Below are 16,145 nucleotides of genomic sequence, written 5' to 3'. Positions count from 1 at the left end.
TCAAGTCGCCACAGATTATGATGTGGTCAGTTGCCAATTCAGTAGTGAAATCGTCTATGGTTTCCGCGATGTTATCGCAAAATTCCATATTGCTTATTCTCTGCGGATTCCAATAAACATTGATGATGGCAAGGTTAGATTTCACTTTACTCCCTGGTGCAGTCTCTGAATGGAACCACTCAGCTAAAAGAGCTAACATTCCGTATGATTCGGCCACTTTCTTTTTAATGGAAATACCCGATCCAATTTTAATTGCAGTTAGAAGGCCTGAAGAGGGTCTTCCAAATAAACCTTTCACCGCTGGTGAGATGTAGGTTTCGTATCCATCAAGGACTGGTGTTTCCATTAGCCACGTCTCCTGGAGACAAATAATGTCAAAATGGCTCAGGTCAAATGCGTCTGGCTTTGTCAAATGGTCGTGGCCCCTCGTGTTCCAAGAACACATGATACTCTTTTTCTTTGGAGGACATTCAGATTGTAGAGTTATAGTAGACGTCGCTGAATCTTTTAGTTGTTCATTTTGGGGGTTTGGATTTAACACCTTTTTCAACCATCTCCAAGGCCCTGCTGGTTCCAGTTTTTTATTGTGGGTCCAATCAGCACTTTCGTCAATAGAATCCAGACGTCTGCGATGTGTTAGTATTGGATGAATGGAGTCTCGATCTAAATCTTCCACGGCTGGGTTCGGGTTTCTCCCTGAAGGCCACTCTTCTTCTGCCTACAAGATGGTCTTCAGTACTGGGATGATATTCCCAATGCTTGTCCGCCGAGCTGTTTGAAGAAGGAGGGATCTTTGCGGTTAGTTCAGACACCAGGATTTCAACTAGCGAGAAACCCATTTGGTTGAGCGACGCAGTCACATCTTCTATAAAGTTTAAGTCCAACGGGATTTTTGACGTTTAGATAGGTTTTAGCCTTCCCGTCTCTGTGATATGGTTCTACCAGTGCGAGATTCGCCGATTTCAGAGATTTCAATGCTGATATATTGGTTAGGATTTTCAAAACCGTCTTTCTGTTCAAGACTAGAAAGTTTTTCCCGGGTGCAAGTTGTTGCATTTTGTAGACCCGGTTGGAAATTGCCTTGGAATCCAATCGGGGCCTTTTCCCTGTGCCGTCCTTGGTTCCACAGTTTCCAGTTTTTGTCATTTGCGGGACATTTTCGTGTTGTTCTGGTGAAACATTTCGTTCTTTAGAGGGTAGGTCGGTTACTTCTTTTTCACCCCCCTTTCAAGTAGTGTCTTTTGTTCTATTTGTTTCTGAGAACTTGGTTGTGTTCGGAATCAGCGGTTTTTCTACGTCATTTAAGTTTGTCTCTGTTAGTTTCCTCTTCGTTCAGGTGAACGGTAAGATCTAGGAGTGATGAATTTCCCAAAGACCCTGCCTCAATTGGCCGAGAATTATCGAGTTCAATTATGGTTTGGTCAAGTTCTGAATTATGACATACTGGAGCTTGAGGGGCCACATAGGAGGTTGTCATTTTTTCATGCGTTGAAACAGTTGGTTTAGGAATCTTGAAAATTAGTGGCACTTTTAGAGCTTCTTTGCTTTTTTTCTCGTGTCTCGTGGGGAGGCGTTCTGATTGGAGGTTTAGCTTGTTTTCTCCAGGCTTGCTTGCGTTGCTTAGTGTGGTGATTAAAGTCTCAAGCCGGGTGATTTTGGAATCCCATTGGCTTTCTTTCTCAGATTTTGTTGAGTTAGAGCGGTGATGAACACTTCCAAGAAGGTTACTTTGGCATTTAAATCCGAAACCAGGGTTAACTAATCTTTCATTGAGTTAATTGATTCGTATAGTTTTACAAATTGTGCGAGACCCACTGTTATGGCAGACATAATTGTAACCAGGTCCGGCCTTTTTGATGGCGTGTCTTTAGGTAGGTTTCCAACCATGTCGCTGGGTCTTCTATTTCTCGCCGGTGTTGAGGTGTCTTTTGGTAGATCGTTATATAATGATGGTCTTCCAGATGGAGAGTCAGATGGGATTGTTTTTTGGCCATATGATGCCAGCACCGGCTGAATCACTTTGGGGAGAGACTTGTTCCTTACTTCCGGTTGGGTCAGTGTAGACGAGGATGGCCTATTTTGGTCCATTACGAACGTTTGAGGAGTAATAGTTGATGGTATTAATAAATTGTTCCCCAATCCACCTTTTTCGGAACGATGCGCTGTTACGTCTTCGTCCAGCAAATTTGTTGCCTATATTCGTGCATCTTTTCGGTAAGAATTGGCTGCGTTACCTTGTGCATCCATATCTCCCCGGCTGCTAGAGCGTGGGATGTTTTCCTGACGGCCTGGGGCCTCAGTTGTACTATAGTCATTGTCCACTGTTTTTTTTCTTTTCTGTTGGATCTAAAGGGACTTCCAGCGGAACGTCAAGCATTTCTGCATCAGAGAGTTCAGTATCTGTTTCTGGTATCTTCTTTGATTGCTTGAAAAAAAACTAAGTGTGTGATATCGGGAGATTCTGAAAAGTTGATTTCACTGAGTCACCTTTTTTAATTTCTGGTGGGTAGCTCTTTTGGGTTGTTGGGTGCCGTGATCCAAAGGCTCCCCCAGATCCTTTTCGGTCTTCCTTGATAGTGCTCTTTTTTTCAATAGAGCCATTGCAATGTCTCTCTTCTGCGCGATGGCGTCGCTGGCCAAAGCGTTTGAAGGATTTGCAGTAATTGTTTGCTCCTGGGTTACATCCGTAGATCCATTTTCACAAGAACTGATGGCAGCAGAAGTGGAATCCGCTAATTTTCTTGGTGTTTGGTTTGGCCACGAGGTGGCAGCAGAGAGAAGCTCTGTGTCTACACTGTCAACCATTGGCACTCGTAGTGGTTGACGAGCATGAGCTTCCGCCTGTATGGATGTCTGGCGGCTGGGCTGGCCTGGATCCTCTGGGGGCCCGCCACAGCTCGCCACTCCCTCCGATGGGGCTCTGTGACCCGACCACGGAGGAAGGGGAAAAGAGGAGCCATGGGAGACGTCAGCTGGACGCACGGCGTCCCGCAAGCTGAGATTTGCCTCGCGGGGTCCTTCGACTCCGCTAGGCTCAACCTCACTCGCCGCGGCGGAGGCCTGCGGGGCGCGTGCAGCCAACAGCGGAGGGATCGAAGAAAAAGACGCGCTCCAGACCTCCAACGATGGATCCGATACAGGACAACAACCCTCCCCCCGCAAGTCCAAAAGAGGTTGGCCTCCAAGTGTGTTCAGAGACGGCTGGGGGGGGGCGCCTGTGTGAAGGGGGGGTGGAGGACTCAAAATGGAGAGATGCGGAGGCAGAGTGGGATAATGCAAGGGATGTGTTTGTTGAATCATCCTCCAAAATTTCGTCCGATGGACCCTCCAGAGCAACGGGGAAAGTGTCATTTAGTACGTTCTGGGCACTCACGACCTTGCAACTCGCTTCCTCAAGGTGACAGGAAGCCATTTGGGTGGAGGACGCCAGAGAGGGCGAAGATGTTGGTTTTTTCGGTTGAATAATATCAGAACTGGCATTACTTCCCCGGATTTGTCTTGCCGTGTAATTTTTGCGAGTGTCTTTCTGCTTTTCTAGGCAGAGATATTTGCTTCTAAGTACCCTGGCAGGTGGACTTTTCACTTGGGAGTGGGGAAGAGACAGTACAGAATTGTCCATAACGACTTCAGGTCTAGGGAGCAAGGGGTCCATTTGAGGGTCCATACCTCCTTACCTCCTAGCCTCAGTAGACTGCAGTTGACTGCTCGCACCTCAGCGAGCCAACTCCGCGTGCCGCTCTGCGTGAGTACTGGAGCTTTTGTTCACAAACACTAATATTTTCAGTTGGGTCCTGATCACTTGCTCCATCATGCATGGGCCCAAATAGTTCCACTAGAAGTTGTTTCCAAGCTATCAATGTTTCACCCTCTTCTCCCCCCCCCCCCAACATTGCTTGCTTCCTGCCATACTGCAGTCTCTGTCTCTGCCCATTTCTGTAGATCTTTCCACCATATTTCTATTCTCGGTCTATGGCATGCCTTCCACCCCATTGCAATTCTCCTTTTTGCTAATAAATACGCCAGGTCTTTCAGTTTACTCACATGCTTGAGTTTCCGCAGTCTAAGGAACCCTCCTATCAGACAAGCCCATGCTGTGTCCACAACCATTTTGATCCCTTTTTCTTCCATCCTTTGTGCTATTTCTCCCCAGAAGCTCTCTATTATTGGGCATGACCAGGACATGTGTACCATTCCGGCGTTCTCTTCATCACATTTGGGGCATGACTGTCGTCCTATATTTTTAAATTTAGCTATATTTTGGGGTGTCATATACGCCCTGTGAGTTATATATAATTGTATCTGTTGTAATCTAGCATTTCTTGACACTTTTTTGTGATATCCTTGTGCCCGCTCCCGCATCCCATCACTCATTGGGGCACCCACTTCCTCTTCCCAGTCCTGTCTGAGCTGTACCACCTCCTTCCCTGCTTTGGTCATCATCAGCTCATATAATCTAGATATTTCGTGTCCCCCTTCTGCTATGTCCTATATTATATCTATGGTGGCGTCTGGTGCATTTGCTAATGCTACTTCGGACCCTGTCTCTTTAATTCGCTGCATCACCCTATGGTATGTGATATACTGCCCGTGTGTAACCTTGTTTCCTCCACCAGCCCCTCAAAGTCCTTTATACTCCCCTCTTGCCACATGGCGCCCATTGTTGCTATCCCTACAGGTTCCCAGTGTTTTCTAATCATTAATCTTAATTGCTTTTCTTTTCCCGCCAAAGCGACTAATGGGACCTGCGGGGAGCATGGGGGATAGATTCTCCATTATTTGACAGGCTCTCCACCATATCTTCCACCCAACTGACATCATTCTCGGGCGCCCTTCCATATCCGATCTAGGCAACCACATCATTTCTTTTAGGAAAAAAGGGGAACAGACTGGATTCCGAGGTCGGCTCCTCAGAGAGCCATTTAGCTACATATTGTAGTTGACTTGCTATATAGTAAATCTCATAATTTGTTAGTTTTATGCCCCCTTTTTCGTGTGAGTTTTGCAACTTCCAAAGGGCCACTCTGTTCCTTGTCCCATGCCAGAGGAATTCCCTACATATACTATTCATTCTAGCAAAAAATCACCTAGGTATCAAATATGGAGTGTTCCCAAAATAGTGCAACAGTCTTGGTAGGACCACCATTTTAAGCATTGCTCCTCGTCCCATCATCGCCAAGGGGAGCTTCACCCAAAACGTCATGCTGTTTTCAATATTCTTAACCGCTTTCTCGGTATTATGTTGATGCTCTGCTATCCCAAGATATCGTAAAGTGCTGACCTCCCATGGTATCTGTAGAATCGGCAACTTCTCAACCGGGATCCCTTTATATCTACCCAGTGGAAATCCACAAGCTTTTTTGGGCTTCACAGCTATGCCTGAAAGCCTTGCAAACCGCTCATCACCTCCAGAACATACTGGAGGCTTTCTTCAGGGTAGCGTATATACAACAACATATCATCAGCGTACAAGGAAATGAAATGCGGTTCCCCCTTTATGGTGATGCCTATTATGTCGTATTGCTGCCTCAAATATATCGCCAGGGGCTCTAGAGCCAAAATGTACAGCATGGGGGACCACGGGCATCCCTGCCTGGTTCCCCTGCCGAGTTGACACCTCTCTGATATTACCGCTCCTATCTTGACCCTGTCCAGTGGTTGGCTATATAATAGTTTGGCCCATCTGAGATACCCCGTTCCTATTCCATAATTGGTCAAGGCTGCAATCAGGCATGGACATTTGACAGAGTCAAAGGCCTTTATTGCGTCCAACGAAACTATCGCCATCTCACCCGTATCCCCGTTTGCATGTTCAATGACTCGATGGAGTCGCCTAAGATTGTTAGTTATGTTCCTGTTGGGGACATAGCCTGTCTGGTCGGGGTGTATTAGTTTGTTGATGACTCTCCTCATTCTATTTGCCAGGACCCGAGTCAATATTTTGCTATCGTGGTTCAACATCGACAGGGGTCTGTAGGAACCGCACGCACACCCAGGCTTATTGGGTTTGGGGAGTGGTATAATGATTGCCTCTCTTAGGGACTCTGGTAGCCTTCTGACTTCATATGATTCATTTAACATCTCTTAAGAGCGGGGGGGGAGAGTACCTCATTTTTATACGTCTTATAAAATTCACTAGGGAGTCCGTCCGACCCCAGGGTCACTACTTCTTCCAGTTCTTCTAGAGTGATCGGTGCGTCTAGTTCCTCTAGCTCTTCTACACTAATCTGCTGCAGTCCAATATCCTCCAGTGTTTCTTTTATTTCTTTGCTATCACTGTCCTCCGCATCTCCGTACAGGATACGGTAATAATCTACAAATTCCTGGTTAACTCCCTCTTGAGTATCTACTACACACCCATCATCTCTCGCTATGGTTCTGATTATAGGTCTGGGAGTCTCGCTTTTGTAAAGCCATGCTAGGACTCTCCCTGGTTTGTCCCCCCCTGCATGCTGCCTCTCTATGTATTTTTTATAGTTGAGGTTGCATAACCTTTCCAAGTATCCCGCACATTTCTGTTGCAACCTGCTTCATTATCTTCCTTAGCGTTACCTCCCCTTTTCAGTGCTATTTCTAGCTCTGTTTCCGCTTCTTGTAGTTCGACCAGAATCCCTCCTTGTAGCCCCTTGGACTTGATTATGGCTGTCCCTCTCACCCCTACTTCCCAGAGCATACATGCTGTTTCCACACTGCCAGTGTTAATCTCAAAATAACTTATTATTTCCTCTCTCATGTCCTCTCTAAATATATTATCTTTCAACGCTTCTGCCCGGAGGCGCCACGTCGGTATCTTCGTTCTCGGGGGTCGATATTGCCATATTAGCATCAACGGCAAATGGTCCGAAAGGACCCTCGCTTTGTATTCTGCCTGCGCTATTTCTGTCATTAACTCATGTGTAACAAATACATAGTCCAGTATCATGATCTCTGCTTCCAAAAGGTCAGGACTCACCCAACTCCCTTGGAAGCAGACCCATAACTCAGGTTCCGAGTGCCAACCAGTCCCAATTGGGACCTTTTGGACCCTGTCCTGGCGCCAGTGGCACCAGGCTCATAAATATGCCCAGTCCCAGCGCTGGAAGCGCCGGGCTCATAGTGCTTGGGTGGACTTACCTGCAGCAGACCATGCTGCTTACTTACCTGCCAGTTGAGCCTCTGATCCTCTTCTGTTTGGGACTACTTTTCCTGTTGGGTGGGGCAGGAGCCACTCCCTAGGTTCAGAACACTGGAATTCTTCTGGAAAGCAGGAACTCTTTTCTTACCTAGGCGAGGCTGTGGAAGGAGACACCTAAGCACTACAGGAGGCTATTTAAACCACACCCGATGGATGAATCTTGCTTTGCGTTATTCTGCATCCTCTGCAGCAGAACGCTCATCGTGTCTTCTGCATCTGATCCTGGGCCTAAGGGAAAAAGGCTTACCATCCTGAATCCAGTCTTCAGCAACACCTATAAAGACAAGAAAGAACAGGTTAGCACTACAGTCTTCAGTGACAGCGCATCTCTTACCTGGTCCATCGGCTGTCACCAACGCCTCGCGCTGCATTCCGGCATCTGAAAGACAAAAGAAGGTGCGTTTAAAGACATTGGGTAACTTTATTACTCACGTGCCATTACTCCTTCCCACGCCGAACCCAGTGGGTATTCCGGCACCCTTCAGCAGCTCCGAACTTGTACCTGCAAGATAAAAGGACAGTTAGTGCGCATCGTGAAGCAAGCAACAAGCGCTTACTTACGTGCTTCCAGGCGCTTCTATTCCTCACACGGGTTCCATCCTCAACTCACTTCAGCCCGTCATCCGCCATCGCCGGAACCCTGCAAAACAAGAGACATCATTACAAAAGACTTTTAAAGACATTTGAAATACTCGGAACTTACCGTTCGTGCAGTAAACGACGGACAGCAGTCCTCTGAGGTCAAGAGGCCTGCACCCTTATCCAGTGAAGAAACTGGTTACGGCACCCTGCCCCGAGGCAGATGGAGAGCTCGGCGTTCACTTACCTAAGGTGAGAGCGTTAACCTTTGGGGTTCTACAGGAGAAGAGAAAGGGAAGAAGAGAGAGACACCCAATAACCCAGTTCATTAATCCCATATTTTCTATCTGCAGACATCTTACTCTTCGAGTCAGACATACAGTGCACAGAGGTCCAGCCCAAAGAGCCAACCGTGTGTTACACATCACCTTTGAAGATACGGTATTCGCCCAGTCAAGACCGGCGCCTCTGCGGGAATCAGGTGAGCGTTACATCCAGTCTGGTGTCTAGGTTCTGGGGGGCTGAATAATGTGAATATTGTCTATCTTGTGGATGGTGTGACCTTCATGCATCCTGTAGCCCAAAGTCCACTAACAAAGATTGCAACGTCCTGGCAGCTGGGGTGGGTCTGTCTATTTTGGTGTCCGACCTATCCATTTTGGGGTTTATTACACAGTTAGTCTCCCCAAATCACTGCCCCCCCAAGGCTTTCGCTAAGTTTGCTAAGTTTGCTATATAGAGTTCTGAAATATGCCACCGTATCCTGATTCATGACATATGTATTTATAATATATATTTCCTTGTTCTCCACCAATCCCTTTATTATCACCATCCTCCCATCCGGCTCAACCGCAGAATGCAGTAACTGAAATGGAACATGCGGTGCAATCCAGGTAATCGCCCCTCTAGCATAGGCTGAATATGCTGCACCCACGACAGTCCCTATCCACTTCTTTCGGACCATCTCCAACTTTTCTTGCGTGAGTCTCTTGCAACAAGGCTATGTCTATCTTCTGCCTGCGCAGGTACAACATGATCTTATTTCTTTTCAAATAACTATTGAGTCCCCTGACATTCCAGGTAACTATTTTAAGGTCTCCCATAACCTATTTGGTTCCCTCTCTTCCCTCCGCAAGTACAGTCCTGGTCTCATCTTTTCAGGGTGTAGGCTCACATCCCAATTTAAACTGCCCCCAACGCCCCAACTCCCGTCCCCCCATCCCATCCCCCACACAACACTCAACACCCCACGCCCCCCCTTGCCCTTCCCAACTGTTGCCCAGCTCCATCCCTGGATCTCAGGCTCCGCCACATCTAGTCCCTTTCTCGGCGCTGCCTTTACTCGGGTCTCAGCGGGGAGATGCTACCCTACTGGTGCACTTACTACTACTACTAATGGGGATAAGTTGCGTACCTCCTGTAGCTCCGATTTAACCTAGTATCGCTGCGCTATATGTCAAACAACTAGCTACTTGCCGCTATATTCCAGTCCACAGTGTTCTTAGACGAGCGCGACTGGCAGGTGGTCTTTACATCATTCTGCTGCACCATCACAATCCCGGCCCCCCTCCGATTCCGGGCATCCATGCGTGTCCAGCCAGCCTGCAGCCTCTTCCGGTGTCTCAAAAAATGGGCCCTGCCTTTATGTATGACTTTTAGCTCCGCCGGGTACAGGAGCATGTACTTCATTCCAGCAGTGCATAGTCTCCTCTTAACTGCCACATAGCTGTACCGTTGCCTCTGTACCAGCATCGTGTAGTCCGGGTAGGCTGTAATTGATGCCGACGCTCGGGTTATTGTTCCACCCTTTTGAAAAAATTCCAGGATCTTTTCCCGATCCCTGTAGTTCAAGATCTTAGCGATAATAGCTCTGGGCGGTGCCCCTGGCTGAGGCCTTCTGATTTGGGCTTGGTGCGCCCGCTCAAACGCAAACCCCTGGGAAAATGTACCAGCTCCTATCTCTTGGAGGAACATATTTTCCACGTAGTCCGTGGGGTCCGCGCCTTCTTCCCCTTCTGGCAGGCCCACAACCCGTATGTTGCTGCGTCTCACACATCCCTCTGCCTCCTCAGCCCGATTTTCCAGATTGGCCACCTGTTGTTTGAGCATGTGCACTTCTCTTGCATTTGCGGCACTTAGTTCCTCATTCGTCTTTACAGCACTCTCCAAACCACTGGTTCGGTCCACCAGTGCCCTGACATCTTGTCTCAGTAAGTTAACATCTATCCCCACTGCGTCTATCTTCTTTTCCAGCTTCTCACTGAGCTCAGCCATCGCCACACCCCAAGAAACCTTCAGTTCTGTGATGGCCGCAAGTATTCGGTGGTCATCCCTCGGTATGCTCTCAGATTCTTGAGCCACTGGCTCGGGCTGCACAGGCGAGGACGTGGGTCGCTGCGCCTTCGCCAATATGTCCATGGTTGGCTGTTTCGATTTTCCTTTAGCTCCTTTTTGGGTCATTCTGTGGGCGTCTATATCACCACTGTGGTCTCAAGCCGCCTTGTATTTTCAACTGCCCTGCCGCGTGCCCCCTAGTTTATCAGTCCCTTATGTGCCTCCTCTCAACGTTCTGCCCCGCTCCTGCCCTCCCGACTGGAGGGTCCGGTACAGGCGCAGTGTTTTCCGACAGTGCACGGGTCTACTTATTAGACACGGCTGTGCTGTCCTCACCACACTTCCCAACTTCTGCAAACCCAGTGCGTGGGGTCCACCTCTCGGGTTTTGCTACTATTGTCGCGAGGCTGCCGGGGTCATGTCACATGCTATGATGCCCATTTACCACGTGGCGCTGCTTCATGTAGCTTGCTGCATGGGGCTGTTTCCTTCTGCAGCTCCTCGCCTCTGGCTATCCACTGCCTGCCCAGGGTACCCCCCGCAGTATTTCTTGTTGCAGTGCCCGCACCTACTCGGCTCCAGTCTTGTGACTGTCTCCTTACTTCATTATGTGGCGAAATTATCTCCAGTGGGGACCTTTCTGCCTGTTGTTCCCTTTCTTCTTATGTATTTGTTCCGTATTCTCACCCTCTTGGGATCCTTTTTCTCCACAGTGCCGTCTTGTGGGGCTCCCAACTGCCCTATGTCATCCAATTTTACATGCCCCCTGTTACAGCCATGTGATCCTTTAAAGGGAGGCAGTTAGGTTTCGTGCATGCGTAATGTCACGCCTGGACCTCGGGGTTCTGTCCACCAGCCCACATGCCCAGTTATTATGAGTCCGCGCGGGACAGCATGCTCCCTGTTGCACCGTTCCTACATGTGGGCTCCCGGCATGCCGGACCTCCGATGCCACTGGTTCGGTCCACCAGTGCCACCCACACCTCATTGTGGGGACATGCAGCGCTCGTGCTGCTTTCAAAAGTCTTCCGCCCGCAGTCTCGCGCAGCGCCCCCTCCGGGCCACCGGCCGCTCCTGATTTTCGGAGCGACGCGCTCTTTGTTATGGTCGAGGTCCGCAGCCCCCGCTGCTCGCCACTGCGCTCCCCAAATGGGGGGCCGGTCTTTACGTGCCTCCAACGCTGCACACTTCTCCTTGTCAGCTCGGGTTGTCCGTGAGCCTCTCTTGGGCAGCCAGCCGTTCTCTGTTCCAGCAGCACTTGCAAGCCCACAGCCAGCCCACGGCACACCCAGCGTCCGATTTCTGGTGCCGCCGAGGGTTTCTTTGTGTTGGCACGCCGCCATCTTGATGTCAGTTACACCGCTCCCGGATCAGGACACAAAGTAGCTTAACTCTCGCTACTGTGTCCTACCTCTCCTGCTGACTCGCTCATCTTCTGCCTGAGGCATTCACGCAGATGCAGTATCTTTTTTCTGCTGGAACCAGTCGACAAAACACGCGCTTTGCTCCGGATCAATATGTAGGATCACGGAGCACCAAGGAATCACAGCCTATTCCATGGCTGCTTGGCCACGCCCCCCTCCCTTTTCTTCCTATTCCCTGCCTATGTGTGCTGGGTGTTGACCAACTGGTATACGACATACCAGCTGTGGGTTGTGTCTCCATGACACTATGCTAATGTGTGCAGGCCCCAGGGGATATTATCTGCTTTGTTAGGTTGTTTTGTTCCAGTTTCCACCCCTGTTCCCATTTTATGTTGGGTGCCTTTCTTTGATGGGCCCAAATAAAAGTATGGGGGCGAGGAAAATCCTTAAGACAGTTACTGTTCTTGTATTATACCATGTATTATGTGCTAAGTGCTTATTTGCCCTGACAGCAATCCCTATGTGTAACAAAATGAACATATATTTTGCAGTATATCGGTATGGTGTAATTTTGACAGATAAGTTTGTAGACTAATTGTACCTTTGTACCCGCCCTGCCATCCCTACCTGAAAGGTAACTCTCGTCAAGCCATCGACATTACCTACTTTTAAGAGAGGTTTAACTTTCCTTTGTCAAGTGGGTTAGCCCACCATTAAGGTCATTGGTTATAAATCCCTAAATCGAGGATTGTACAAGCACTGCCTTAACAGCTCACAGATCAGGGGTGCTTCTTAAACCCCATTCTGGTCCTCAGTAATTATATCCCTCTGTATTCATTTTTGCGAGTAGGCTGTTGGCAGCTGTTTTGCACTTTTGGCTTCACCTGGTGTGCAAACTGATTTACCAGACTGATAACCCAGTTTACCTTTGTGTTAGTCATTGGGGTACCATTGTATTTTTTTTTAAGTCTTGCTGTTTGCCTTTTTGTTTTGGGGGCTTCCTTTTGTTCAGGGGAACGAGGAGGGAGGCCTAAAATGACAGTTCTGAACAAATGGTCTCTTTGTGAGCGCAGTCATACACTCTCTATAGTGGTTTGATTTGCTGTGGACAAGTTTCTGGCTCTGGCCAGGCATTTTACTTCCTGTGGGGGCGGTCTATGGTGATTGGCGTTTTCTTGGGCCAACCAAATTGGCTAGCCGCCTAACCCTTTGTGTTTAGCCCCATGGTATGATTGGTGGGCTTGCTTAGTCCAGCACTTGTTTGATGACCCTTAGCCTACATTCGTTATTTCATGGGAAGCATGTTGTTACTTACCTGATGGAGCATTTCTGTTGGTTTTGGCCTGTTGCTGCATTTTAAGTACCAGATAGGCCCATACTGGTTGAACCCTATGTCCTGGGTTTAGCTCCGGTTTCCGTTTTATGCTGCTGACTGGGCCAAGCGTTCTGTGGTGGGACCATCGCCAGACCTTTTTATCGCTGACTTCCTGTTTCACTGCTTTGGCCATCTGACCTCGGTGTTGGACGCTGCGGTTGCCTGTTGTCAGATTGAGACCCCTGTATACCAGCTCTCCTGCTCTTCCTGACTATCCTTGTCCACCACCATAGTCTTTTTCGTGGGACTGTTTGCTTGTTGTGTGCTGCCATTAATTTGTTCATCAAACCGCAGGATCCTGATTTGCCGAGTTCTTCCTTGCAGCTGTATTTGCTTCTGGCTGGTGGGTCCCCTTCAAATGAAGGTAGATTTTTCTTCTTTTCCGCTCTGTGGGGCTCAACCTCCTGGTTGTTTGAATCCTGTGACCCGTACCTGGAAACAAAGACTTGTACTCACCACATCAGGCTGTTTTGTGCTTCTTGGACAATTTTTTCAGAAACCATCACGTGAGCACCTACCTCTGGGATTTGGGTTGGTGAAATATTCAGCATATTTATCCTCCAGCGTCCCTGTGGTCGAGGCTTTTTGCAGGTGGCCTTTAAACAAATATTCCAATTGGCTTCCATTGGGACTGATCCTGGTGTGCTTTATCTCTTCTCAGGAGTGCTGGTTCTTGTACCTTCTTGGTGAACTCTTCTAGGCCTCCCATATTCTTATATCTCTTTACCCCTGCATGTCTAGTTATTTAGAGCCTCATTACGAGTTTGGCAGTGTGGTAAGAAACAGTGATAACACAGTTATCACTGCATTACCTTTGCATTATCACACCGCCGAACTGCAGGTTTGGAGGTAAGGCAGAGGAAACGCATGCAACAGAATGCTGGAGGTAATTCCTCTACCTTACTGCCCCAAACATTCCAAATCCTCCTATTACTGCTGGACCAAGTGATGCTAACGGTAATACCGTTGGTGATATATCCGCCAAACTCGTAATGAGGCTTTTAGTTTACCTACTGCCCAAAAGAAATACACCTACCCTTTTATTAATTTTTTTTTTAAAAAAACAGAGTTTTCTGTTAAATGGTGCAGTTTTACCATGAGTACATTTATATGTGGGACAATGCTGCCACCCAGAGGCCATCCGTAAACAGTGACACTTTTATTTGCTATTTACTGCAAAGAAAGTTTGCATTAAATACCAACGTTTCCCACATCCCTGTACTTGCCATGAAGGTCGAGGAACATGACAATGGTACTCGACCTCCATAAAATCTCCTCAACAATGTGAGTGGGTGAGAAGATTTACCATGCCCTGTCTTTCCAAGGGTGCCTTCTGTCATCCCCTTGTGTAGAACTGAGCTTTACCTCCTTTTTTCCATACACGCGGATGTGCCTTTTGTAGTGTATTTTTGTATTCTACTTCTAGCAATGTGAATGCCTGATTACAAAGTAACTGTTCCTATGGATACTGTATCTATTTTTCACTGAAATGTAATTTCTTGAGGCTATCCGACTAAACGTATCTTGTCTTTTGGTGACCTTTGGCTGCGTGTTATAATTGTATTCTCCACCGTAGAGCCTGCATTGACTGTGCAGTCCACATTCGTATTTTCCAAATACTATGTGTTAGCATTGGCAGCTTGTCTATTGGGGCATCCTTGGTGGTTCCCTGCCTGAGCTGAGCAACTGCTATTGTATGAGGAAGGCAGAGTCCTCAAAATGGTATTTTGCTGCACAAGCTCCCACAAACCCAAGAACTGATCCTGTTAACATAAATGTTAGTACATTCAAATGGAAATGTCCTTTTTTTAATATTGTGCTGCCATTCTTCACAGCCACTGGGGCATGACTGACCACATGAAGGGATGTGGCAGAGACTTGCATTTCCTTTTTTCCAATTTGTACAAAACAATGCAGTCAAGACTCGGATATATTTCTGTCTGGGTTTATGTAAACCAGTAAAATCTGAAAAATGTACAAGTAACCTTTTCTTTTTGGAAGTGGATTGAGGACCGTTAATCTTGATGTCACTTTGGCCCCAATTGTAGAATAAGTGCTGCTCTCAGCTGAGCTGCTATTCCTCTAAAAATAAGCATGTTGGTTTGTACATTGAGATGAAAACTGCTCCAGTGGTAAAAGGCTTGTCAACCATTTAAAAATAAGCATGTTTTCAGCTTCCAGTGACATTTGGGTTATTTTACAAAAATGCTTTGTCTTTGAGTAAGTGGCCACTTAAGCCCCAGCAACACTGTCATGTCTGCTTGCTGGCAAGAATCTGGCCCTTTCTTTAATGATTGTGATGTTTGTGCATGTTTCAAATGATTATACTGTTTAACGTTTACTGTACATCATATTGTGCTATTATTTTTCTTTTACACTGTCCGCTAAATGCCGGGCCTATCCTTTACACTAATATTTTCACAAATCTATTGTTATGCAGAGAGTGATGAAGTGAATGCTGGAGTCGCAGAGGAGACTGAGGATGAGAACCAGATAGCTGGAAAAGTCCCCAACTTCTGTGTGTTATTGCACGGCAGCCTCAAGGTGGAGGGAATGGTGGCTATCGTCCAGTTGGGGTAAGGCATTGGTTATGCACCTGGTATGGCATTGAACGCCATCTTGAGTGCAGCAAGTAGATGTATGTTGCCCTCCATGTTTGTTTTGTGGAATAATTTGGGGATTACTTGCATGCTGTAGATAAACGGTAGACTAAGGTAATAAGAGGTAAATCTGCTGAATGGAGCACAGAGGATAAACTGCAAGGATAGGGGAATAATATGCATACTGTTAAAAGGAGGTGGAGAAAGGAGCAGGTGATAAAGAAAGAAAAGATATTGCAGAAAGTAGTTGTTTGTGTGGGTGTGCGTGCATGAGCGAAGTACACTTGCATAGTGCTTTTTCACATATCCGTCTGTATTATAAGTGCAATATAGTGGCTTCAGGCTGTTTTGTTTGAATTAGGAAGTAGGAGGACACACACAAATGTACATTCCGCCGGCGCATTTACCTCCAGCTCTGAGCTGGTAATAAATGAATGTGCCCATACTCAGGATTGGGCGGACCCTTAAATGCGGTGTTACTGCTGCATTTAAGGGCTACCGCCAACCCGTGATAAGGCCCTTTGTCTCTGTGTCAACTGGTAGAGAAGGGGACCTTGGCTCTAAATCAGCTATTTCCAAATGGATTGTTAAATGCATCACACTGTGTTACTCTCTTGCCAAGAGCGACTTACTCTTTACGCCTAGAGCTCCCTCTACTCTGGGCACTGGGGCTACTATAGCCTTTATTGCAACTATTCCTCTAGATTCTATTTGCAAAGCAG

The 16,145-nt window shown here is 47.4% G+C and overlaps 1 protein-coding gene across 2 annotated transcripts in view; it reads left to right on the top strand.

The window, feature by feature from the left end:
* INTS14 (integrator complex subunit 14) overlaps positions 1–16,145 on the top strand; it is a 385,834-nt gene that overhangs the window by 238,788 nt on the left and 130,901 nt on the right. For both annotated transcript variants that reach the window (XM_069624242.1, XM_069624243.1), the window contains exon 8: positions 15,264–15,399. In XM_069624242.1, the coding sequence (XP_069480343.1) occupies positions 15,264–15,399 (136 nt within the window). The remainder of the gene's footprint in view (positions 1–15,263; positions 15,400–16,145) is intronic.

This window comes from Ambystoma mexicanum, chromosome 11 (assembly GCF_040938575.1).
Source record: "Ambystoma mexicanum isolate Mex_15411 chromosome 11, UKY_AmexF1_1, whole genome shotgun sequence".
Lineage (NCBI taxonomy): Eukaryota > Metazoa > Chordata > Amphibia > Caudata > Ambystomatidae > Ambystoma > Ambystoma mexicanum.
Note: the sequence above shows the minus strand (reverse complement) of the source record. Positions and strands in the feature narration are given on the sequence as shown.